Raw genomic sequence first — 26335 nt, forward strand, 5'->3', positions numbered from 1 at the left:
TGTATTCAGGGATGTGGCACTTAGAGGCCAATCAAAACTACTAAAATACCACCACCTATGGATGGGGCTCAGTAGGTGAACACATTTAGGCTGGCTGGTTGTTTTTTTATTCACATAGGTCATATAGTGTTTTAAAAGCTCAGTAGGGGAGGCCATGGAAAAAAAAAATCCTTTGCAGAGGCTTTTTTTTTACTTCCAAAGAGTAACTAGATATATACTACATCTACTTAGAACTCCAGGAGCCTAATATTTCACTGTTCTTAGACTTTCCCTGGACATTCCACATAAATTAGGCTTAAAGTGTAAGTTCACCTTTACAAAAAATCTGTAAGGTGACCTTACACTGGACCCCTGACCCCCGCCCCACCGCCCTCTGGTCCCGCTGTGCTGGAGTCCTGCCGTTAGAAGCCAGCATGATGCTTCATAGGCCTGGAGATTTGAAATCCAGCAGGTTGATCTCCTATCTGTATTGCTTAACCAGTACAAACCAGAGTGGTTCTAATCGGTCAGCAACGTCACATGGATGGTGCTGACAAATCAGAATGCATCTAGCCCATCCTGTCAGCACTGCGAGAAGAGAAAAGAAAGCTGCAGGGATTTCTGCTTTCCAGAACTGGTGAAGAATCATGCTGGTGTCTGACAGCGGAGGATCGCCGGACTCCAATACAGCAGGTTTGAGGGGGGAGGGGAGGGCGTCCAGTGTAAGGTCACTTTACAGAATTTATTTAAAAAAATCTACCATATACAGTCACTATTGGGATGTCAGTCACTTTTATATGATAATAAAATCTTTTTGTCTACCTCTAATGCTTTGTGCTTGTCCACTGCCATGTATGTTCTTCATAAGATGTCCATCAGGATAGATCAAGGCTATAAAACATGAAGTTCCGCACATGAGGGTTTAACTGATTTGTCCAAAAACACATTGTAACTCAAAACAAATAATCAGAAATAAGGTTTTTTTAGTCTTTAAATTATAAGCTGTTCTGATTGGTTGGCTCATGATACTGAACATCATAGGTATATGTACTGTATCATTAGTTAAGGGATAACTACACCCAGCAACAAAAATTGTTGTAAATTCCTTGAAAAGCCAACTGCAATCCTAGGCAACCATTAACCACTATTATACACCCCAAAAGCTAAAAATTGCAGTATTTTTACTTTTTTTTTTTTACCTTGTATTACTCCTTATCACGTGACCCCAATCCCCCAGCATTGATAAACATAATGCATCGGGTGAGCCTGTATATTCTTGTTTAGTGCCCATATTCATGAGACGGCATGTGATGTGCATAAGTCACAAAAAGGCGGGACTGAGTGGGGTAGAGCAGAGCTAGGTGGTTAGGGAGAACCGACACTGACAACACTAGAGGAACATGTGCCATGCATAAGTCACAAGGGGAAAATGAGAGGAGGGTCTGAGTGGGGCAGAGAGATGCTAATTGGCTGGGAAGAGCTGGGACCAACAACAATACACAGAAGCGCCAGCGAGCAGCCACATTCAGGTACACAAATCATCCATTGTTGGTCCGAGAGATGAAGACTCTTGAGTGGCTTCATTATATAGTAAATTAGCCATTTTTAAAACAAAATAGTGGATAATACAAAGGTCAATGTCAGTAATAACAAAAATCAAATTTTTGGCAGCTTACAGTCCTTAGATGTGGTGGCTGTATTAGCTTTCTTTCTATTAAGCAATACAAAAAAAAAGCTGGTTGATCCTGCCAAAAATGCATTGTCCTTATCACTTTCTGTAAGCTCTACAAAAGTTTATCTCCCTACTTGATGTCTTCCATATGCTACCAATTGTTTTGCCCCCCAATGTAATGGAGATTAGGAATTACAGACATGTTTATAGTCTATACTAGAAGTGCATTTGTGGATTCAGGCACTGATGTTGGATGAGAAGGCCTGGTTCACAGTCTCCATTCTAGGTTATCCCAAAGGTGTTCTATCGGTTTGAAGTCAGGACTCTGTGCAAGTCAAGTCAAGTTCCTCCACCCCAAACTCACTCATCCATATCTTTATGGACCTTGCTTTGTGCACTGGTCCAAATCATTTGATGAGGGGGATTATGGTGTGGGGTTGGTGTTCAGGGTTTGGGTTTGGCCCCTTAGTTCCAGTGAAGGGAACTCTTAAGGCGTCAGCATACCAAGACATTTTGGACAATTTCATGCTCACAACTTTGTGGGAACAGTTGGGGGATGGCCCCTTCCTGTTCCAACATGACTGGCACCAGTGTACAAAGCAAGGTCCATAAAGACTTGGATGGGCGAGTTTGGGGTGGAGGAACTTGTGTGGTCTGCACAGTGTCCTGACCACAACCCGATAGAACACCTTTTGGGATGAATTAGAGTGGAGGCTGCAAGGGCCAGGCCTTCTCATCCAACATCAGTGCCTAACCTCACTAATGCGCTCCTGAAAGAATGCTCAAATATTCCCATATACAAAATAATAAACCTTGTGGACAGCCTTCCCAGAAGAATTTAAGCTGGTATAGCTGCAAAGGGTGGGCCAACTCAATATTGTGCCCTACGGACTAAGACGGGAAAGCCATTAAAGTTCAGGTGCGTGTAAAGACAGGCATTCCAATACTTTTGACAATATAATGTATCTTCTTCATACACATTTTGTGGACAGGCGGGGTTTGAAATAAATGACCACACAGCTGCAATTATTTATACTACACGGGCAAGTACTTATGTCTAATAGTGCAAAAAACAGTGCTAAGTCATTACTACACGTAACTCAGAGCAAGCAAAGTTTATTGCTCTCAGGGCTGTAAAACTGTAGAATAGGAATTCTAAATGTTTGTTAAGTATTGCTTCACTTTGAACATCTTTTGTGCCCTTTGCATGGCCTAAGGGTGTCTAAAAAGTGATTCTTTGTCTATAACAAAGAATGTTTTCCGCCACCAGATAGAAGGAACAGTACAGCCACCTAAAATTATTAAAAGGAGGCTGTTAAAGATTTTACTAATGCAACAATTTATAACTGACATTGCTCATCCCATTAATTTCAAGGCGGACAATACATTCGTATGACAGCTTTCCTCTGGAAATAACTGCCTGGATAATCAGCTTTGTTATAACTGCTTCTTTTTTTTAGCATAGCCTGCATTGCTTATGTTTCTAGAGCTTTAAAAATCTGAGACATGATTCATTATTATTCAGAGGAAGAAAAGGAAGAGGCAAAAATATTGACATTTGAATTTGTTTGTTACATCTTTTTAGGAGGTAAAGTCATTTTCCAGCAGATCAAAAAGATCAAATGAGCTGATGAGATACAATGATGTTTCTTGGCAAGATACATTATTGATATCCTGAAGCTGAAAGGCACGTAGAACAGTTATGATCATTATATATGCTATGGACATCTATGCTATGCTAACATGTGGCTTTCTGTGCTGGGAAAGATACAAGTTTGGGAAGATTCTTATGTAGATGATAAAGAGAACCTGCCTATACCCTGGGGAGTCAGCCATCTTGCATGGTTAAGATGAAAATAGTGATATATTTGCAGTATAACAACACTGGGATCAGAATCAATGACATTAATCTCTATTACTATACAGTATATTATTCAAGTTAAGAGGTCATTAACGGGAGTCAGGTTAGAGGTAGATATGCAGGCATTTGTGTGGTGAGTACAAGTAGACTAAACACTAGCTGATGGATGCAGGTGCCACTTTCATTGCTTTAAGGGTTTATTCATACGTGTGCTGATTATGAAGCAATGCTCATTAAGAGAAGCAGTTATGTCAAAGCAAATATACAGTGAGTATAACTGTAGCACCCTCTAGTGTGTGCTAGAGTTAGTGCTAAGTCAGGGCTAAGCCTCAGTTGTTGTATCTGGGTCAGCGTTCAGTGAGTCAGGGCTGGATGACTCATCCTGACAGCTCCTCTGGTGCCTCCCCCTGGACTAGAATTTTGTATAAACTAGAGCTAGTGGGTGGAGGTTAGGAGGAACTGCCTGGAATATTTATGAGGCCTCAGCCAATCCTCAGGAATAGGCTGGCAGGGGGCAGGGCTTACCTCATAAACAGACATAAGACATGCTATCTGGGGCAGTCAAGTGAAAGATGGAGATATAGTGCTGAGGAGGCTGTCGGTAGCCCTCAGGGGTACCCCCTAGTCTGGGGGGGGAGATCTTGGGCTGGGGCTCAGGTGCTGAAAGGATCCTACCATAACACACAGAAGAAGCCCTTCCTGGAGGCACAGGAGCAAGAAAGAGGACAGTGTGAGTAGAGAAGCACTACTGGGTACTCGCAAGGAGGGGAGACTGTCACATGTAGCTAGTTCTCCCTGAAGACAGTGTTGTGCTTAAAGCAGAGTTCCGCCTTTGTTAAAAAAAAATTAAAGTCAGCAGCTACAAGTACTGCAGCTGTTGACTTGTAATATTAGGACACTTGTAAGATGCGCTGCGCTTTCTGAATGGTCCCTGCTGTCTTCTGGGACCTGTGTGTCTCGCAGAAGTGAGCGGGGGGAGGAGGAGGGGCCTGACATTGCCTAGTTTACCACACAAGATTGCGGCGATTTTCCCTCGGGAGCAGGAGCAGATACCTGGTATCCGCTCCCCCCTGAAAGGTGCCAATTGCGGCACTGGGGGGGGGATCCGATCTGCGGAAGTTCCATTTCTTGGTGGACCTCCGCTTTAAGTCTTCAACCCTTCCCTGGCAGATCTTCTGTATAGTCAGTTGGGTGGGCTGGTGAGAGTCAGTCTGGAAGACTGTAGAGGAAAGTTAGCCTGGAGAGCTAGTAAAAGGGGCAGCTGCAGCCAGGTGGGTTGGCAGTGCCTGAAGAGGTGGTGCTGGGACCAGTAGCCACAGGGGGAAAGGTATAAGCTGATCTCTGATTTCTGCTACACAACAAGGGGCTTTGAGTTCCTGCCTGCAAAGGGCCATTGCTTAAATCTGACTGACAATTTGTCAGATCCACTAACAGTAACCCAGCTGGAGACTGCAATCAAGTGAAGTGCAGGAGGAGTGTCAATGAGGCTGCATATAGACTGTTTATAGGAAGATGTCCCTGGAGTTGTTGCTGAAGTTTTGTTGTTGAAGTCAAGTGGGCATCCCATAACCTCCTATCCATATTCAAGTTGGAACCCCCTAATAAAACACAAAAACTAAGTCACGGACTGTTCTAGAGTGCCTGTAAAAATTTGGTGTACCTGGCTGTGCAGGAGTGGCAGATCCAGTTCATCTGTGGCTCCTTAGGGGGTGTGCTACATAACACTATGCAGTGCTATACAAACAGCACTTGCACCTCAAGTTTGTACCTCAACATGTAAGGACTTATATGCAATAAGCTCATAATAAAATCTTGGTGTGGGGAACAAATTCAAGTACCTGTCGTTAACAGGTTCTTGGAACCTAGGACACGCACTGCAAGTGGAGGCGCACTGAGACCAGAGTGTCAACACAGGCACTCCATCCTCAGTGTAGCTGAGAATCCTCCTGCTGCTGCAACTGACACAAAGACAGAGCAGCAGATGAGGATTTTTGAAGCTAGGTAGGCAGTCCTCATGATGGTTATTCACAGACACTAGTTCCCCATCAGGCCTGCTCCCTTTGTAATTAACAGCAGACAGTCAGGTGGTCCATAGGCAGTAGACAGCCTTCTGTTGGCTATAAAATCCACTTACTACCGCTGTTAGTCACAAGAGGAGTTTATCTGATGGGGAACTAGTGTCTCAGCTACCTCTGCAGATTCTGCCCAGTGTTATTATCACTGGTTGCTAGAAGCCACAGTCAACAGCTTCCTTAAAAAATGACTCCACTTTTGTTGCGAAAAAAGCATTCCCCTCCAGGTGATCTATGTACATTGCAGGGGTTTTAACAAATTCTGTTGTAGATTCCTACCTTTGGTTATTTTGAAGAAATAGCTGTTTTTCTGTGTCCATGTGCAAAATTAATGTGAATGGAAGTGATTTCATAATTAACAATCTTGCAGGGCCCTAATGAGGAAAGTTGCAGGGTCTGTATCCCTTTATATATGATTTCCCTGTGTATCTCCCCAAAAATAATATTTTTGTTGCAGGGGATGCCCAAAATCTGATTTGTATCTTAGTGCAGACTTCTGGGAAAATCGTTAAGCCAATCACGCTAGCAAGAAATTACATTTCTGAGGGGGCATTCCATACTCTATATGTGTACAGAACACCTCCAGGTAGCCATATTGCATTGCATTTTTGTAGAAAATTACAGCACTGCAGATTAAAAAGGAAAGGTAATTTTAAATAACATTCTCTTACAATATGAGTTGTGCTGCAATTTTATATGCTATATTATAATTTTTTTTTTACTTGCTATTTTTTCCCCTACAAAAGTAGAGTTACCCTTTAACAACCAGTGACAGTTGGGCAGGGAAGGAGGTAGCATCAGCAAATATGCCTCCTGCTACACAGTGTAAAGATATAGGCACTATTCCTGCCCCTGTATGCCAGTTTATTATTATTATTATTATTATTATTAATAAACAGGATTTATATTGCACCAACAGTTTGTGCAGAGCTTTACAGCGTTAGGGCAAACAGTATGATTACAATACAGTTCAAAACTGTAGGAATCAGAGGGCCCTGCTCCTTAGAGCTTACAATCTAAATAGAGTTTAGAGTTGGTCTTACTCTTTTCTATAAACTGGAGGTAAATATTTTTGACTTTGGTGCAATAATAGCACCACTATGTATACATAGATCTATTAGGAAACAACCTAAGGCTGATTTCACACAGGCGTTGTCCATAGTCTGCATCTGCCTGCTCAGCAGGGGATCTCCCTGCTGAGCTGGTGGATGACAGGTCCGTGTCTGCTTAGCTATGCAGAGTGGACATGGACACAGTCCCACTGTTTTCTATGGGGCTGTCAGATGGAAACAGACAGGCGGTCATCCAATCCACTGTTTTTATTGGACAGGATAAGATCAGATGTTGGCAGGTGTCAGCGGACAAATATCTGCAGATATAGAGATCAATGGATGGTCTGATCAGGTCCACTTGAAAAACTGACAGGTGGATCTGATCAGACAGCCCATGTGAAACCAAATGACGTCTATGTGAAAATGTTTTTACTTCTTGACAATGCTGTTGTTTTTCAACTTCCTTTAACAGACAAATGAGTGCAGTTACATAGTTACATAGTAGGTGAGGTTGAAAAAAGACACAAGTCCATCAAGTCCAACCTACGTGTGTGATTATATGTCAGTATTACATTGTATATCCCTGTATGTTGCGGTCGTTCAGGTGCTTATCTAATAGTTTTTTTAACCAATGATGCTCCCCGCTGAGACCACCACCTGTGGAAGGGAATTCCACATCCTTGCCGCTCTTACAGTAAAGAACCCTCTATGTAGTTTAAGGTTAAACCTCTTTTCTTCTAATTTTAATGAGTGGCCACGTGTCTTGTTAAACTCCCTTCCGCAAAAAAGTTTTATCCCTATTATGGGGTCACCAGTAGGGATGAGCCGAACACCCCCCTGTTCGGTTCGCACCAGAACATGCGAACAGGAAAAAAGTTTGTTCGAACACGCGAACACCGTTAAAGTCTATGGGACACGAACATGAATAATCAAAAGTGCTAATTTTAAAGGCTTATATGCAAGTTATTGTCATAAAAAGTGTTTGGGGACCTGGGTCCTGCCCCAGGGGACATGGATCAATGCAAAAAAAAGTTTTAAAAACGGCCATTTTTTCAGGAGCAGTGATTTTAATAATGCTTAAAGTCAAACAATAAAAGTGTAATATCCCTTTAAATTTCGTAGCTGGGGGGTGTCTATAGTATGCCTGTAAAGGGGCGCATGTTTCCCGTGGTTAGAACAGTCTGACAGCAAAATGACATTTCGAAGGAAAAAACCCATTTAAAACTACTCGCGGCTATTGCATTGCCGACAATACACATAGAAGTTCATTGATAAAAACGGCATGGGAATTCTCCACAGGGGAACCCCGAACCAAAATTAAAAAAAAAAAAATTTTTTTTTGGTGCGCCCCCCCCCTCCTGAACTGTACCAGGCCACATGCCCTCAACATTGGGAGGGTGCTTTGGGGTAGCCCCCCAAAACACCTTGTCCCCGTGTTGATGAGGACAAGGGCCTCATCCCCACAACCCTGGCCGGTGGTTGTGGGGGTCTGCGGGCGGGGGTCTTATCGGAATCTGGAAGCCCCCTTTGACAAGGGGATGCCCAGATCCCGGCCCCCCCCTGTGTGAAATGGTAAGGGGGTACTTACCCCTACCATTTCACTAAAAAACTGTCAAAAATGTTAAAAATGACAGGAGACAGTTTTTGACAATTCCTTTATTTAAATGCTTCTTCTTTCTTCTATCTTCCTTCATCTTCTTCTTCTTCTGGTTCTTCCTCTGGCATTCTCGTCCAGCATCTCCTCCGCAGCATCTTCTATCTTCTCCTCGGGCTGCTCCGCACCCATGGCATGGGGGGAGGCTCCTGCTCTTCTCTTCATCTTATTCTTCATTTTCTTCTCTTCTTCCTTCTTCTCTTCTTCTCTTCTTCTCTTCTTCATTTTCTTCTCCGGGCCGCTCCGCACCCATGCTGGCATGGAGGGAGGCCCCCGCTGTGTGACGGCGTCTCCTCGTCTGACAGTTCTTAAATAACGGGGGACGGGACTTTCCTGTGACGTCATGGGGAATGCCACAGGGAAGTCCCGTCATGTCCCGTGCGTCAGAGGGGGGTGGGGTCACCGGGTGGCCCTGCCCCCTGTTATTTAAGAACCGTCAGTCTAGGAGACGCCGTCACACAGCGGGAGCCTCCCTCCATGCCAGCATGGGTGCGGAGCGGCCCGGAGAAGAAAATGAAGAAGAGAAGAAGAGAAGAAGGAAGAAGAGAAGAAAATGAAGAAGAAGATGAAGAGAAGAGCGGGAGCCTCCCCCCATGCCATGGGTGCGGAGCGGCCCGAGGAGAAGAAGATAGAAGACGCCGCGGAGGAGATGCTGGACGAGAACGCCGGAGGAAGAACCAGAAGAACTAGAAGAAGAAGAAGATGAAGGAAGATAGAAGAAAGAAGAAGCATTTAAATAAAGGAATTGTCAAAAACTGTCTCTTGTCATTTTTAACATTTTTGACAGTTTTTTTGTGAAATGGTAGGGGTAAGTACCCCCTTACCATTTCACACAGGGGGGGGGCGGGATCTGGGGGTCCCCTTGTTAAAGGGGGCTTCCAGATTCCGATAAGCCCCCCGCCTGCAGACCCCCACAACCACCGGCCAGGGTTGTGGGGATGAGGCCCTTGTCCTCATCAACATGGGGACAAGGTGTTTTGGGGAGCTACCCCAAAGCACCCTCCCAATGTTGAGGGCATGTGGCCTGGTACGGTTCAGGAGGGGGGGCGCACTCTCGTCCCCCCTCTTTTCCTGCGGCCTGCCAGGTTGCGTGCTCGGATAAGGGTCTGGCATGGATTTTTGGGGGGACCCCACGCCGTTTTTTTTTTTTTTTTTGGCGCAGGGTTCCCCTTAAATTCCATACCAGACCTAAAGGGTCTGGTATGGAATTTAGGGGGAACCCCACGTAATTTTTTTTTAAATTTTGGTTCGGGGTTCCCCTGTGGGGAATTCCCATGCCGTTTTTATCAATGAACTTCTATGTGTATTGTCGGCAATGCAATAGCCGCGAGTAGTTTAAATGGTTTTTTTCCTTCGAAATTTCATTTTGCTGTCAGACTATTCTAAACATGGGAAACATGCGCCCCTTTACAGGCATACTATAGACACCCCCCAGCTACGAAATTTAAAGGGATATTACACTTTTATTGTTTGACTTTAAAATCACTGCTCCTGAAAAAACGTCCGTTTTTAAAACTTTTTTTTGCATTGATCCATGTCCCCTGGGGCAGGACCCGGGTCCCCAAACATTTTTTATGACAATAACTTGCATATAAGCCTTTAAAATTAGCACTTTTGATTTCTCCCATAGACTTTTAAAGGGTGTTCCGCGGCATTCGAATTTGCCGCGAACACCCCAAATTGTTCGCTGTTCGGCGAACTTGCGAACAGCCAATGTTCGAGTCGAACATGAGTTCGACTCGAACTCGAAGCTCATCCCTAGTCACCAGTATGGTATTTATACATTGATATCATATCCCCTCTCAAGTGTCTCTTCTCCAGAGACAATAAGTTCAGCGCTCGCAACCTTTCCTTATAACTAATATTCGCCAGACCCATTATTAGCTTAGTTGCCCTTCTTTGTACTTACTCCATTTCCAGTACATCCTTTCTGAGGACCGGTGCCCAGAACTGGACAGCATTCTCTGGGTGCAGCCAGACCAGAGTCTTGTAGAGCGGGAGAATTATCGTTTTATCTATGGAGTTATTCACCTTTTTAATGCATGCCAATATTCTGTTTGCTTTGTTAGCAGCAACTTGGCATTGCATGCCATTGCTGAGCATATCATTTATTAGGATCCCCAGGTCCTTTTCCATCCTAGAGTCCCCCAGTGGTTCTCCCCCAGTGTATAGATTGCATTCATATTTTTGCCACCTAAATGCATTATTTTACATTTTTCTACATTAAACCTCATTTGCCATGTAGTTGCCCACCCCATTAATTTGTTCAGATCTTTTTGCAAGGTTTCCACATCCTGTGGAGAAGTTATTGCCCTGCTTAGCTTAGAATTGTCCGCAAATACAGAGATTGAACCGTTTACCCCATCCTCCAGGTTGTTTATGAACAAAATAAATAGGATTGGTCCCAGCACAGAACCCTGGGGAACCCCACTACCCACCTCTGACCATTCCGAGTACTCCCCATTTATCACCACCCTCTGAACTCACCCTTGTAGCCATTTTTCAATCCATGTACTCACCCTATGGTCCATGCCAACGGACCTTATTTTTTAAATTTTAATGTTATGGGGAACTGTGTCAAATGCTTTTGCAAAATCCAGATACACCACGTCTTCCTTTATCTAGATGGCAACTCACCTCCTCATAGAAGGTTAATAGATTGGTTTGGCAAGAACTATTCTTCATGAATCCATGCTGATTACTGCTAATGATACGATTCTCATTACTAAAATCTTGTATATAGTCCCTTATCACCCCCTCCAAGAGCTTGCATACTATTGATGTTAGGTTTGTAACTGGTCTGTAACTCCCACTGCAGTTTTAGTTACTGAAGTCCCCCGATTCCCTCGTGAAGACTGAGGAGAAGAATAAATTCAATATCTTCACCATCTCACCATCCTTTGTAACCAGATGTCCTTCCTCATTTTTTATGGGGTCAATATGGTCTGTCCTCCCTTTTTTACTGTTTACATACTTAAAGAATTTCTTGGGATTTTTTTTCTCTCCTCCGCTATGTGCCTTTCGTGTTCTATCTTAGCCACCCTAATTGCACCCTTACATCTTTTGTTGCCTTCTTTATAAAGTCTGAATGCTGATGATCTCTCAACCTTGTATTTTTTGAAGGCCTTCTCCTTTGCTTTTATATGCATTTTTACATTGGAGTTAAGCCACCCAGGACTTTTGTTCGCTCTTTTAAATTTATTACCCAATGGGATGCATTGGCTAATGCCCTTATTTAATATGCTCTTAAAGCAAACCCATCTCTCCAATGTATTCTTTGTTCCTAAGATTTTATCCCAATTCATGCCTTCTAGCAAGGTTCGTAGTTTAGGGAAGTTGGCTCTTTTGAAATTCAGTGTCTTTGTATTTGCCTTATATTTCCTATTTGTGTGATTTATACTGAAGCCAATTGACCTGTGATCGCTGTTTCCTAAATTGCACCGTATTTCCACATCCGTGATCAGGTCTGTATTGTTGCTACTCAGTAGATCCAGTAACGCTTTATTTCTAGTTGGTGTGTCTACCATCTGAACCATGAAATTGTCCTGCAAGACATTTAGCAACTGGCGAGCCTTAGACAAATGCGTGGTTCCCTCCGCCCAGTCTATGTCTGGATAATTAAAATCCCCCATTATGATAACACTTCCCATACTTGCTGCTAATCCAACTTGTGATAGGAGATCCGTTTCCCCCTCCTCCCTCAGGTTAGGGGGCCTATAGCATACTCCCAGTAATATTTTCCCCTTAGCTTTATCCCTTTGGAGCTCTACCCATAAGTATTCCACCTCCCCCCTAGCTCCCTTAGTGATGTCTCACATTCACTTGTACATTATTCTTGATATATAGGCATACCCCTCCCCCCTTTTTAACCTCTCTATGCCTGTGATAAAGGATATCCCCTTGAATGGTTGCCAGCCAATCATGTGAGCTGTTGAACCAGGTCTCTGAAATTCCCACAAAATCCAAATCCTCCCTCCTCTCTAGTTCAACCATCTTGTCCGCCAGGCTCCTGGAGTTGGTGAACATGCCACGTAGTTTAGACCGGTTGCATACTATCCTCTTATTGGGTTTTCCGAGATTGCAACTAGGACTTGTTACTATACTTACCTTTGGTTTATGTACTTTAGTCAACCTACCACTAATGCCCCGAATACTACCCTCTGGAATATGTTCCATATTGACTATCTCTACCTCTGGGCCCTCCCTCCATCGCCTAGTTTAAAAACCCCAGTAAAGTTTTCAGTTAGAAAGTTGAGATTTCCCGCTGACAGGGGTGCTTACAATTATTATTTTTTTATTCATTTATGTAAAACTTTTATCTCAATATAAAATAAAATCTGCTTCCATAACTGCTTAAAAAATGTGAGCTGGAGTTTGTTAGTCACTTACATAATATCCATCTAAATCTCAAGTCCATCTAATACCATCCTTTCCAGACAGTGCTGCTGTCCAAGGGTGACTCCGTCGCTCCTCTATAGAGAGAGGGGCCACCCTAAGACCCTTTTCACACTGAGGCAGTTTTCAGATGTTTTAGCACTTGAAATAGCCTCTAAATATTGCCTGAAAACCACCTCCTTTTCATTTCAGTGTGTCTTTTCACACTGGGCCGGTGCGTTTGCGGGACGTTAGGAAAAGTTTTGCAAGCAGCATCTTTGCAGCGGTTTGGGAGCGCTGCATACAGCACTCCCAAAATGCCCTGCCCATTGAAATGAATGGGGAGCACTTCCAAAGCACCTGAAAAGTGCTTTGGAAGCGCCATAACACAGGCATTTTTAATCCCTTCTTTGGGGTTAAAAGCGCCCCGCTAGTGGCCGGAAAGCGCCGGATAAACAGTGCTAAAGCGCCGCTAAAATCAGCAGCGCTTTAGCACTGACGCGGCCGTGGCTCAGTGTGAAAGGGATCTTAGACAGAAGATGTGTTACTGGTCAGATTGCTAGTTGAAAATAAAGGAAAAATACAAAACAAAACAGCCACCACATGTAAGGATTGGTAAGCTGCAACAGATTACATTTTGTTTTTTGGATTTAATACCACTTTAAGGTTTGCAATGCACCCATAATGCCAGATACTTTTCAAAGCTAATTCTGTGGATTTATGAATAAAGAAAAACAGAAACATATGTTTCATACACATCAAAGTCCCCTTAGCCATCCTGTCCCAGAGGTGTTTTCATTAGCATTTGGTTTATAATAAAATTTGCACATCCTGCTCATGCACTTCAGTAGATGAAGGGTTAACTGGTAAAACAGCAGATTTCTAGGGTCCTGCGGAAATGTTCAGCACCTGTGGCAAAGTACCAAATCTCTGCCAGCCTCTCTAATTAACTGTTCTGGGGAGTAGCAGTCATCAAAGCGAATTAAATCCACAAGAGACAGTAGAGCCTTGGATCACACCACAGAGACAGTAAAGCAGGTGACACAGGAATTTGTTCAATTTTCTGTACATCTGTTCAACCTCCCACTACTTCATGGTACAATGAAACAAACAGCATTCAATTTCTGTGCTGATTCTGACAGAGCTACTCTAAAACATAAATGTCTGTTATTATACGATATATATATTCTGTGTGTGTATATATATATATATATATATTTCTACAAATCAGCAAAATAACAATGTCACTTAGCCATGACAATTTGTTGTTAAACCTATAAAATCTGCCTATAGAGCAATTCAAGGTATCCAATAATAGAACAGTGCTAACACTATGCAAGGAACATTGATGTACTTAAATAAAACTGTATACTCTGGGGTCAATTTTATTTTGTTACAGTTAAAATAGCTTCCTATTCACATAAAATGTTTAGTGCATAAGTAAATATATTTAAGTTTAATTAAAGTTTCAGCAAAACGTTTCTTTAAAATTAGACTGCATAAAAAATAATGCTTATTTTTAAATGGCCTACTTCTGTTTTGCTGAAGTTCTGCTGGTGCTGGGGGTGAATAGTATAAAGGAAAAAACAGCAAGATAATTAAAAATAAACGTTTTAATGCAGCCTCAATATAAACAGATACAGTACATTTTGCTGAAACTACATGTTGGATTTTTAGAGCGCGCACCCATTACAATTTTTATGGGTTTTTAAAGAGAGAGCACAGCAGAAGCTGTGTGCTTTCAGACTGTCTCTCTAATGTAAGATCTGTACATACAGAAATAAGCAAAAAAGAGGAGGAGAGATGAGATACTCTGCTTAATCTGAGATATTAAATATATCAAATATACTGAATTGAATAGACAGTTTTGCCCTTCTTTCTTGAAGCTGTAAATATATAAGTCCATATTTACCAGATAAAATGAAAAAAAAAATGTATTTTTAGTCCGTATTATAATGCCTTAAAAAGTAAACAAAAATTCACTAATTGTACCCTAAACTGAGTTTCCAGTATGAACAGTTGCCATATCAGTAAGAGTATAAGGCTATCTAGAGCAGGGGTCTCAAACTGGCGGCCCTCCAGCTGTTGCAAAACTACAAGTCCCATCATGCCTCTGCCTGTGGGAGTCATGTTTGTAACTGTCAGCCTTGCAATGCCTCATGGGACTTGTAGTTTCACAACAGCTAGAGGGCCACCAGTTTGAGACCCCTGATCTAGAGTGATGATTTGCGGCAACAAAGACAGGTCTTCTCAAATCATGATTTTCATTGAATTGAGCAAATTCCATCATAAGTCCAAATCGTTTAGTGCCTATGAACATTCTTGCAGTGCATTAATGTAGGTAGTGGTTGACATTTACTGCTTTGCTATGTGTTAGCACATGCTACAGTGCATGTGTATTTCCTTAATTTGTTGGTGTGCCATTAAACACAAGCAGCAACACCAGTAAGGTGCTGCATTTACACATGTTACCACAATTCAGTAGTTTAAAGGGTTTATTCATTATTTAAGTTGGCAGAACAATGCAAAGTATTTATTTTTCTGTCTGATTATATTGTATAGTTAGTCCTCAAGCACTACTCTGTAGAAGCCATGTTTTTTCATATGATGAACTGATGCTGACCAACAAGTCTGAATGCAGCTTTGAAATAAATGGCTGTATAATAAAAGCTGTTTATTAACAGTTTTAGATGCACAGTTGGCTCAGGGAGCAAAAGGTATGATTTGCATTGCTCCACTCACTATCTTAAATTAAGGCATAGAGCACATGTTTGTTTGGAATTGTAACGAAAGACACGCAGATACTTTTTATAATACTCAGATACTCCACTCTACCCTTTAATGGATGATATTTTGATGCTAATCTAAGCTTATGTTCAACAGGAAGTAGGAAAACGAGTGGCCTCTATGATAAGTAACTAAGGTAAACATATAGGAACTTGTACCATCATCCAGGAATCTAGAATTGAAGGAGTTGGAAGTCTGGTCCCCAACCAGGCTGCCAAAAAACATAGGGGCATTTGGACTATTGTGGTACAGTAAAATTTGATAAAGTAATAGATGATAAACAATAATATAAAAAATTATACAGTTGATTTTATTGAAGCAGAAAAACAAATCAACAGTTTACACGGTAAAACATGATGACATACAGATATATCACTAGTGAAATAATGGACGCCAAAGGGAGAAATATACAGTTAAACAATTCATCACAGATGTCAAATTCCTCGACTAGTTTCGCGGACCATAGCCGCTTCATCGGGAGGAAATCTGTAAATGATGTAATCAAAAAGGACAAGGAAGACACAATGTAGTTACAAAAAGGACATCAACAGTAAAAACTAGTAGTAAAGCATCAGAAATCGGTGGGGTATTAATAAAATTAGAAGGGGGAAGGAATTAGGAATTATAGGAAATATACTGGCAATTCCAGTATACCCAATTCCTTCATTTTATGTACCTAGATCCCTATCTGTCATGTTTACAGCTCCCCCGGGTCGCTGCGGGAGACCACTCCCTGTCGGCGTAACCCTGCGCCTGGTGCCTGCTGGGACATGGGTAAGCAGCCTTGCTCTTTCCCCCTTCTAATTTTATTAATACCCCACTTATTTCTGATGCTTTACTACTAGTTTTTACTGTTGATGTCCTTTTTGTAATTGCATTGTGTCTTCCTTGTCCTTTTTGATTCCACAGCTGAAACCCATTTACAGATTTCCTCCTGATGAAGCGGCTATGGTCCGCGAAACTAGTGGAGAAATATGACATCTGTGATGAATTGTTTAACTGTATATTTCTCCCTTTGGGGTCCATGATTTCACTAGAGATATATCTGTATGTCATCATGTTTTATCGTGTAAACTGTTGATTTGTTTTTCTGCATCAATAAAATCAACTGTATAATTTTTTATATTATTGTTTATCATCTATTACTTTATCAAATTTTACTGTACCGCAATAGTCCAAATGCCCCTATGTTTTTTGGCAGCCTGGTTGGGGACCAGACTTCCAACTCCTTCAATTCAACAGGAAGTAGACTCATACAAATATAGCCTTTTTATTTGTCTTTACCCGGTTCATCCACAATTATGTTGTATGGTTATCACTTAAAAGCAAGCTAAAAAAGGCCAATGAGGCAGCTAGTCACCTACTATACACTTAAATAAGCTACAAAACTGTTCGGTACATCAATGAAGAGCCCATAGAGTGAAATATAAGGGCCAGTTGTAGTTTGAAGTGAATTTGTATGCTAATAAATTGGCCTTGGAGCAGGTACCCACAGGGATCTGCAGACCACTTCCAAAGAGCCCCAAAACCCAGGATGTTCTAATTTGCCAATAATAGCCAGAGCTGGCAATGACTTATTCAGTGACAAATATGAAAACTCAAATCGATACGCCCTCCCTGAGTTCTCACCACTGCGCTCAATGCCAAGCAAAGGGGTGTTAGCCCCCTGCAAAAGATGTAAAAAATGTAAAAAATACCCTAATGGAATTAATCCAAAGCTGCCACTTTATATATAAAAACTGAACAGAACTTCCTATTGTTTCCAAGAGCCCATAAACGACCCCTGCAAATCAATATAAGTGGCGCTAAATGACAGTGATGACACTATCTAGTGTTCAAAAGCTGGGCAAACCTTTATGCTAAAGTGATCTAGTGCAGTGACAAAATAATGATGTACCATGCGTGGAACAATCTGTACCAAAAATCTAATCGATGTACAATGTGAAAGTGAGTATCGTGACAGTGCATATAAAGATATACCATGCACAAAGCAATTTCAGTCACAAATTATATCAAAAGTGAAACTATATAAATTATATAAACTATATAAATTTCTTGGGTCCGCCGCGACCTTCATTCCACAGTGGTGCTGGGCGTTTCACAGAGGAGGATTGAGTTTGATTTGCAGTGTTATTTTGGCTTGATTCAAGAGTTTTTTTGTGAGTGTAATGATTGAAGATTTTAAGTTGAATAAATTTTATATGTTTTACGGTATCACACTATTTTGAGCATTCTTATTTTTCATGCAATGAGATGACACTGGGGTAAATAAGGAATTCGGAGCTTTTACCTTCATCTGACCAACTACATGTTCATGCTTTATTGCCAAAACACGAGAGTGTGAGGCATATTGAGTCGGTGAGTGCTGAATTCAAGGGGAGAGGAATCACTGGCACTGAGTGAATTGGTGGACTTTTTTCAGAAACTGCACATTTCCTTCACGGTGTTCTCTCTATGGATTTTTTATGGACTAATTTATATAGTTTCACTTTTGATATAATTTGTGACTGAAATTGCTTTGTGCATGGTATATCTTTATATGCACTGTCACGATACTCACTTTCACATTGTACATTGATTAGATTTTTGGTACAGATTGTTCCACGCATGGTACATCATTATTTTGTCACTGCACTAGATCACTTTAGCATAAAGGTTTGCACAGCTTTTGAACACTAGATAGTGTCATCACTGTCATTTAGCGCCACTTATATTGATTTGCAGGGGTCGTTTATGGGCTCTTGGAAACAATAGGAATGACTTATTCAGGACTTCCTACTCTCACCCCTCTTACCTCCTTAACATCCACTATGTGTTCTGGACATCCTAACCAGCCAATGGAAAAAAGTAGGGCAGGAGAAGGCCAAGTAGAAAGTGTACATGATTTTTCCATTTGTTTTTTGTATATCAGAATACCCTGGGTTTGGGGTCTCAAGAGGTATTCTGGAAATATTCTCTGGTTCAGTCTTGTGATTCCTCTCTACAGGTTCCAACTTAATCTTAGTCCTGAATTCCAAATTTCCCCCAACTTCAGGCAAAAAGTAAAACAAAAACATAAATGATAAATACATATTTTTACACTGTTCATTTTTTTAAATATTTGTTTTGTAGACTGTTTTACTTTCATGAGATATCACTGCCTGTGTTGCTCTAGATAAAGATATATATTTCAGCAAACATGGTATATTTTGAATCATTGAAGTTATTGTTCAAATACAAGAACTGTAACAAGCCTCACAGATGAAGAGATGCATCTTAATATATTTCCCGAGATGTTGACATCCTGAACATCTGAGTAATGACAACTGATGTAGCTTTCATTATGAACTCTGAATAGCATGAAATGTATTGTGGAGGGAAGTAGGCGGAAAGGACAGCAAGAAGAAAATAGTATTAAAAAAACTGTCCGGTAATTTCCCAGCAGATGCCACATTTTGGACGTCACTTGTGTTTTCCTGTCAGGTAATTAAAGCAAAATATATATATTCTTCTAATAAACAAGCCATCTTTGTAGAATGATCATCGAAGAAGGGAAGTTTTGCCAGGGACAGCTGGCAAACCATTTGTTCAGCTTGGTTGAACTTCGCATTTTTTTTTTTAAAAGAGAACTTCACTTCTTTTCAGCCTGGACAATATTGGATAATTATAATGATAAATATGATTTCTCATAATTGCATCCATTATCCAAAACTTCCTTTTCTCCTCTTTCAAAAAATATCACATTTCTATCTGCCAATCAGCACAAACTTTCATTAGTTTTCATCTACAGCTTATCACACTAGAACTATGACAAGTGTTAGTTTCCATAGAAACACTAGAAAAAAATGAATGTGTAAGTTTTATTTTCTTCCTGTGGTTGAGAATTTTTTTTTCCTCCTGAAAGCTTGCCGGATGTAACAACAATAGTCATCGAAGTTGTGGTCTGTGCCCATCATAGTTGCCCTTGACCTGTATTAAAGCTGCTTCCTTTGACTTAACTCTAACTACAGTTGACAGGCAATTATCTGGTGGTAGTGTTTGAAACCGCTGGGACTACCACTTAATTAACTTTTTTACCTTCCACAATCCTCGCCATTATCCTAAATTACAATGCCAATTAATTTTCAAACATGAAGAGCCTCTCAAAGATCTAATGCTTGTAAAACACTACACAAATGTGCTAAATGAGTGTCATAAGACATACTGGACTGTGATTAGGACGTGGAGCGTATGTGATGGTCAGATTGCTCGCGTGTCATGTGTCATGTGAAGTATGCTACGTTCATTAAAAAATTGCACACAGGTCAAAATGTAACTTGTTTTTAATGAACACTAATGTTATGAAATTATGTAAAATTGACTTCAGCTCTGCTTATTTATTATGGTGGGTCATGAGGTCATTTGTAATGTACAAAAATGCATACTTGAAACACTGGAAAGATTATTATTTTGCATTTCCTATCATACTTCCCAAGCATTTCTTAGTTTCCTACAATTAGCAAACAAATCTAATCCTAAACTGTATTGCAATGGACCTTGTCAGAAAAATACACAAATAGGGTTCCAAAGACTTACTAGATGTACTAGAAACATATTGATTACAGGTGTAGCTCTAGTATTGGAAGCTGATGAAGACACAGATTGCATTCATGACCAAAGGTATCCATTACAGCTTTCTTCTAGATATTAGAGGTGAGAGCCATTACTGTTTTCCTTCTAAATATTCAAAGGTGGACCCTTTTCCCTTTTTCAAGATGTTAGAGACGGCACTCCTTACTGCATTTGTTCTGGATATTAGAAGGGAGAATCCTTCTATATATCTATTGGGATATAAGAAAGGAGACCCCTTACTGTTTTAATTCAAGATACTAGAAGGAGGACCTTTTACTTACTGTTTTTTTCTTGAACTTAAAGTAGAGTGAGTCCCTTACTGGTTGTATTCAAGATACTGTAAGAGGAAGCACTTGCTGCTTTTCTTCTTGCAATTAAGAGGGACCTTTACTGCTTATCTACTAGACATTAGAAGATGATTTTCATCTAGATATAAGAGGGAGTAACCCTTACTTTTTTCTTCTAGATATAGGAGGGGGGAACTGTACTGCTCTTCTATTCTAGACATTAAAGGGGGCTCACTATTACTTTTTTCCTAGCCATTAGAGGAGGCCCTTACTGATTTTTATCTAGCTATTAGTGGGGGGAACCTTTACTTTTTTCGTGGAGGTAGTGGTTAGTTGAGGTAACTATTGCTGCTTTTATTCTAAACGTTGTGGTGGAAGGAGCATTACTGCTTTTCTTCTAAAAATTAGAGAGGGGAACATTATTGATTTTCTTATAGAAATTAGTGAGGGGAAACATTTCTGCTTTTCTTCTAGATATTAGAGGTGGCCTTATTTTCTAGATACACTAATGTGCATTGCAGTTTACTCCCTTAACCACTTACCGCCCAGCCTATAGCAAAATGACAGCCGGGCGGTGGTTCAGTTATCTTGAATGGGCATCATACAACTTCCAGCAGGATAAGCCGCGATTGCACGCCCGGGGGGCACGCAGCACGGCGATCGTTGATGTGGTGTGTCAGTCTGACCGCAACACCAATCTCAGTAAAGAGCCTCTGACATGTCCAATCACGGCTGATCACGGTGTAATCAGGAAGAGTCGTTTATTGGCTTTCCTCACTCGCATCTGACAGACGCCAGTAGAGGAGAGCCGATTGGTGGCTCTTCTGACAGGGGGGTTTGTACTGATTGTTTAAAAGTGCAGCCCCCCCACGGATGCCCACCCAGGACCACCAGGGATGCCACTCTGCACCACCAGGAATATACCAATCAGTGCCCATCAGCAATTCCTGCCAGTGCCATAAGTGATGCCTATCAGTGCCCATCAGTGCCACCCATAAGTACCCATCAGTGCAGCCTTTCAGTGCCCATCAGTGTTGCCTATCAGTGCTCACCAGTGCCACCTATGAGTGCCCATCAGTGCCGCCTATCAATGCCCATCAGTGCTGCATATCAGTGCCACCTATCAGTGCCCATCAGTGCCATCTCATCGGTGCTGCCTTGTCAGTGCAGCCTCATCAGTGCCCATCAGTGAAGGAGAAAACTTACTTATTTACAAAATTTTATAACAGAAACAAAGAAAAACTTTATTTTTTTCAAAATTTTAATTTTTTTTAATTTGTTTAGCAAAAAATAAAAACCACAGAGGTGATCAAATACCACCAAAAGAAAGCTCTATTTGTGGGAACAAAATAATACAAATTTTGTTTGAGTACAGTGTAGCATGACTGCGCAATTGTCATTTAAAAAGTGACAGCGCTGAAAGCTGAAAATTTGCTTAGGCAGGAAGGGGGGAAAGTGCCCATATTGAAGTGGTTAAAATAGTTCATGCATCTTTTTTTAGTGTGTTTTAGTATGCTAGGGGGCCTATGCAATTGAATGGACTATCCTCAAGGTCCATAAAGACATGGATGAGTAAGTTTGAGGTGGAGGAACTTGACTGGCCTGCACAGAGTCCTGACCTCAACCCAACCACCTTTGGAATGAATTAAAGCAGAAACTGCAAGCCAGGCCTTCTCGTCTAAAATCAGTGCCTGACCTCACAAAAGAACTTCTGGAATAATGGTCAAACATTCCCATAGACACATTCCTAAACCTTGTGGACAGCCTTCCCAGAAGAGTTGAAGCTGTTATAGCTGCAAAGGGTGGACCAACTCAATATTGAACCCTACGGGCTAAGCCTGGGATGACACTGAAGTTTGTGTGCGTGTAAAGGTGTCCCAATACTTTTGACAATAATAAATATAAATTTTTATATATATATATATATATATATATATATATATATATATATTTTTTTTTTTTTTTTTTTTAACATCCATTGCTTGGAGACAAATGCTATGTGCAAAGGATCCCCTGGAGGTTTTAACGTTTCCTTTTCCTTCTGCATATAGAACTTCTCTAAATGCTCATTAATTTAAGGGTGAAGGAACAGAGTTTATTATCTTTAATGCTCCAGATTGGGTCTGGGCCCTCCCCATTTTTACATACAACGCAGGATTATTAGTCCTGCATTGTATTTGTTAATGTCAAATGTGAGTGACCTCTGTCCTGAAGGGCCTTAGAGAAAAGTCTTTGGGGAGGGAGCCTGCTAGAGTGAAAAATAATATAAACATTACACCTTATTCCTCTTTTACCCAGATCAAAGGAACATTTAATCCTTTCAGTGTGGGGGAGGGCACTAAAATTATACTTATTTCTGGAGTAGGGCATTAAATTCTACCGTGAAAAAAAAAACATTCCTAAGCAAGCTTTCTTATTCCTGTTTGGTTGGTTTTTACTCAGTACAAATGTGTTCAGAAAGCAAAGTAGAACCTTGACTTATTTGATTGTTTGTAGGCAGTCAGTTTCTAAGGTGAATTGATTGGCAAATTAGTTAATACTTCTCTGGAAGATTTAAATGCCAACCATATTGACATATGTTGTTCCAGAGCCCTATTGAAACAGTTGAGGACAATTAAAGATTGTGCCTCCGTGGTACCTACTTTGCAATTAAATACGTGTGTTGAAGTTGTAAATTAGATTGCCTGCAATGGGATCTTTAAATGCCCCCTGATGGTTTATTGTCCTGAACAGATAAACAAACCTTTAAAGTGCCATTATTTCAGTTAAATAACATTTAATGACCAAACCATGGTTTTTGCATATCTGCAATAATAAGCAATGACTTTCCAAAAAAATCTCATAACATTTACACACTTTAACAAGCATGTATCAAATCCTCTATCATATAAAATCATATTTGAATATACAAGATGGCAAAGAAAAAAACATGCAACTGTTAATTATTTAGTTCATTCCACATGCATATTTTGTACACATTTGCACATTTGTCACATGACATTCATAAGAAAAGATTTAAAACAAGAATGCCACTGCTTTCCTTTACCCTTATTTGTATCTGAATTTTTTACTTTTTTTAAAAAAAATTTCAATTCAGGTGTATTTTTACAGTGTTTTTACCACCCCAACCGCAAGTGTAAATAATAACTAATAGCTCCATGTTTACATTGCTTTTATTCAAGCTAACACCCATGTGAACCATACCATAAAGTTTATTTCCACCTTTGTAGTCAAAATGGGATAACACCTACTTTATATTTGTTACATGTCCCCTTTCACATAGCATAACTTATTTGCAGCCTTTGGCTGGGTAGCTGTGGTTGCTATCATTAACCATGTCTGTACTGCGCAGGTGGATCTTTATTATCAATTGTAAATTGATATGAACACTGTCCCTCCTAACAAAGGGTTAAAGGTTTAAAGGCATGGCTTCCTGCATTGTATGTTAATGAGGACAGACTTAGGACTTAGGACAGACTCATGTTGACATCGTTTAAAAGGGCTTGCAAACAGCCATGTCACCTACTCCTGGCAAACCTAAAAAGGTAAGAAATATTTCAAATACATTTTTCAGGCATTCTGTGTGAATGGGGGATTTTCTCAAATTTGACTGCGAAAGTGGAAATATGCTTTAAGCTCTTGGGTCCTTAAGTAAAAATACAACCATATGTAATCCAAATAATTGTACAATGGAATTATTTCAGCTGCATTACAGCAGCCTTGAAATGGCTCTTAGCAGAGGAAAATGTAAAATATTATCTAAAACCTAAGAATAATATCTAGATATGATGTTAAAGAGGTTGTACATTAAGGTGAAAAAGGTGAAAACCCTTCCATAGTGCAGCCCCCCTTTTACTTACCTGAACCAGATCGTTCCATCAACAGGGAGCGAGCACAGCAGCTCCAGCCGCTGTCTCAGGTCCTCTTTGGATAGATTGATAGCAGTCCAGCCATTGGCTCCTGCTGCTGTCAATCAAATCCAGTGACACAGGAGCTGGGGGCAGGCCTGAGTCCTGCTGTCTGTGTCAATGGACGCAGCAGCAGAACTTGGGAGCGTGCCCGCTCAGGTGTCCCCTTGGAATGCGGATCTCTGCGGGGGGCACTCAAGGCGGGGAGGAGCCAGGAGCGCCGCTGGGGGACCCCAGAAAAGGAGGATGGTGGCCACTCTGTGCAAAAGCCTTGCACAGAGGAGGTAAGTGTAACATGTTTGTTATTTAAAAAAAAAAAAAACCTTTACAACCCCTTTAAGATTTAGATTTATATTGAAATGTTTATATACAGTATACTGTATATACAAGGGATGGTGTTATATTGGTAAGTAAATAAAAAATCATACATATCTTTAGCTTGTATGCCCTGTAACTTGTGGCCCTGTAACTATGAATTGATTGTGATGACAGTAATAATGTGATATCAACTCAAAACAGCCACAAATCAACTCCTTTTAGTTTGCCTGCCCCAGCAAATGTATCCTCAATAATGTAAATGAACACATTAGAAATCCCTTTTTAAGGTGTAGTATACATTTGGCTATAATTTTTCTTCACAAGAATTAATTAAGCTTTCCTTCCAGCTAGGACATCATTTTTAAACAAAGCAGCACTTTATAAGACAATATAAAACTAAACTGATTATGTAATGATTATAAAAAGCTGAGATGTCTTCAGAAAATAACAAAGACTACAAAAAGCATACAAAATAATACAAGTACAGTTAAAAGAAAATAAAATTCTAAGCAGACTGCGTGTCTAGGTGAGGTTTAAAAGCTAATCATTATTGGTTAGACGCACACAATGGAGGCATTTTCATGAAAAGCCTCTTTGTTGTTGAAAGCGGCAATTCAACGCTAACCCATTTTTATTTAAAATTGTTACATTTCTCACTTTTGTTGCAATTTGCATAAGTTTCTCCTAAGTATAACAGTTTTAGTGCAGTATGAAATATGGAAAAAAATGTGCTTTTTTTTCCTATAAAGAATCAATTAACATTTTCTCTCTAACTTCAGGGCTCATAAAAGATGGTTCCCAATAGATAATCGGCAAGCAGGGAAATTTACTGTGCAAACAAAAGATTGGCCTCACAAGATACTTGCAAGGAAATGCCCAGAAGCAACTGCAGTTGTTATTTGCATAGACTGCTTAAAGCAGCAATCTAAATTCTAGAACTATATTTGTCACAGTAAAAAACAAAATCTTCCATAAGCTTGATACATTTTAATTAATAGCTGGAATATATTAATGGAGGAAAAACACAACAATTTGGAGAGCAGCTTTAACATATTTTTGTTTACAAAGATTCATCTTTATGCAATTAACCCGAATAAATGCAATGTTAATGTTTAACTAATGTTAACTGTTCACTTCTCAGGGGTTTGTTGACAAAATAGCATTTAGGCAATACTGGTTTGTGAGGAATCAGGATCACTGTCGAAAGACAGTGATCACAAATGAGAAACAGCAAGTTTGGCTCTTATCCCCTTTAATGTGTTCAGGACTATAAGTGACAGACTTGGCACAGCAAGTGTACAGTCCAGATGAATACATTCACTCATAGGTGTGCGTAAGCCTACTGCATTAGGGTGAGCACCCCAAAGCTCAAAAATACCTGCTTGTGTGTATATATATATATGTATATACAGTATCTCACAAAAGTGAGTACACCCCTCACATTTTTGTAAATATTTTATTATATCTTTTCATGTGACAACACTGAAGATATGACACTTTGCTACAATGTAAGGTAGTGAGTGTACAGCTTGTATAACAGTGTAAATGTTCTGTCCCCTCAAAATAACTCAACACACAGCCATTAATGTTTAAACCGCTGGCAACAAAAATTAGTACACCCCTAAGTGAAAATGTTCAAATTAGGCCAAATTTGCAATTTTCCCTCCCCGTTGTCATGTGATTCATTAGTGATACAAGATCTCAGGTGTGATTGGGGAGCAGGTGTGTTAAATGTTGTGTTATCGCTCTCACTCTCTCATACTGGTCACTGGAAGTTCACA

General features: G+C 40.5%; 1 protein-coding gene across 6 annotated transcripts in view; it reads right to left on the reverse strand.

Annotated features, from left to right (window-relative positions):
- Positions 1–26335, reverse strand: part of PCDH7 (protocadherin 7) — a 1158392-nt gene that overhangs the window by 328701 nt on the left and 803356 nt on the right. For 2 of the 6 annotated variants that reach the window (XM_073609005.1, XM_073608994.1), the window contains exon 3: positions 802–870. The exons of the other annotated variants lie outside the window; for them this stretch is intronic. In XM_073609005.1, coding sequence (XP_073465106.1) covers positions 802–870 — 69 coding nt within the window. The remainder of the gene's footprint in view (positions 1–801; positions 871–26335) is intronic. 6 annotated transcript variants of the gene reach the window in all.

This window comes from Aquarana catesbeiana, linkage group LG01, assembly GCF_042186555.1.
Source record: "Aquarana catesbeiana isolate 2022-GZ linkage group LG01, ASM4218655v1, whole genome shotgun sequence".
Classification (NCBI taxonomy): domain Eukaryota; kingdom Metazoa; phylum Chordata; class Amphibia; order Anura; family Ranidae; genus Aquarana; species Aquarana catesbeiana.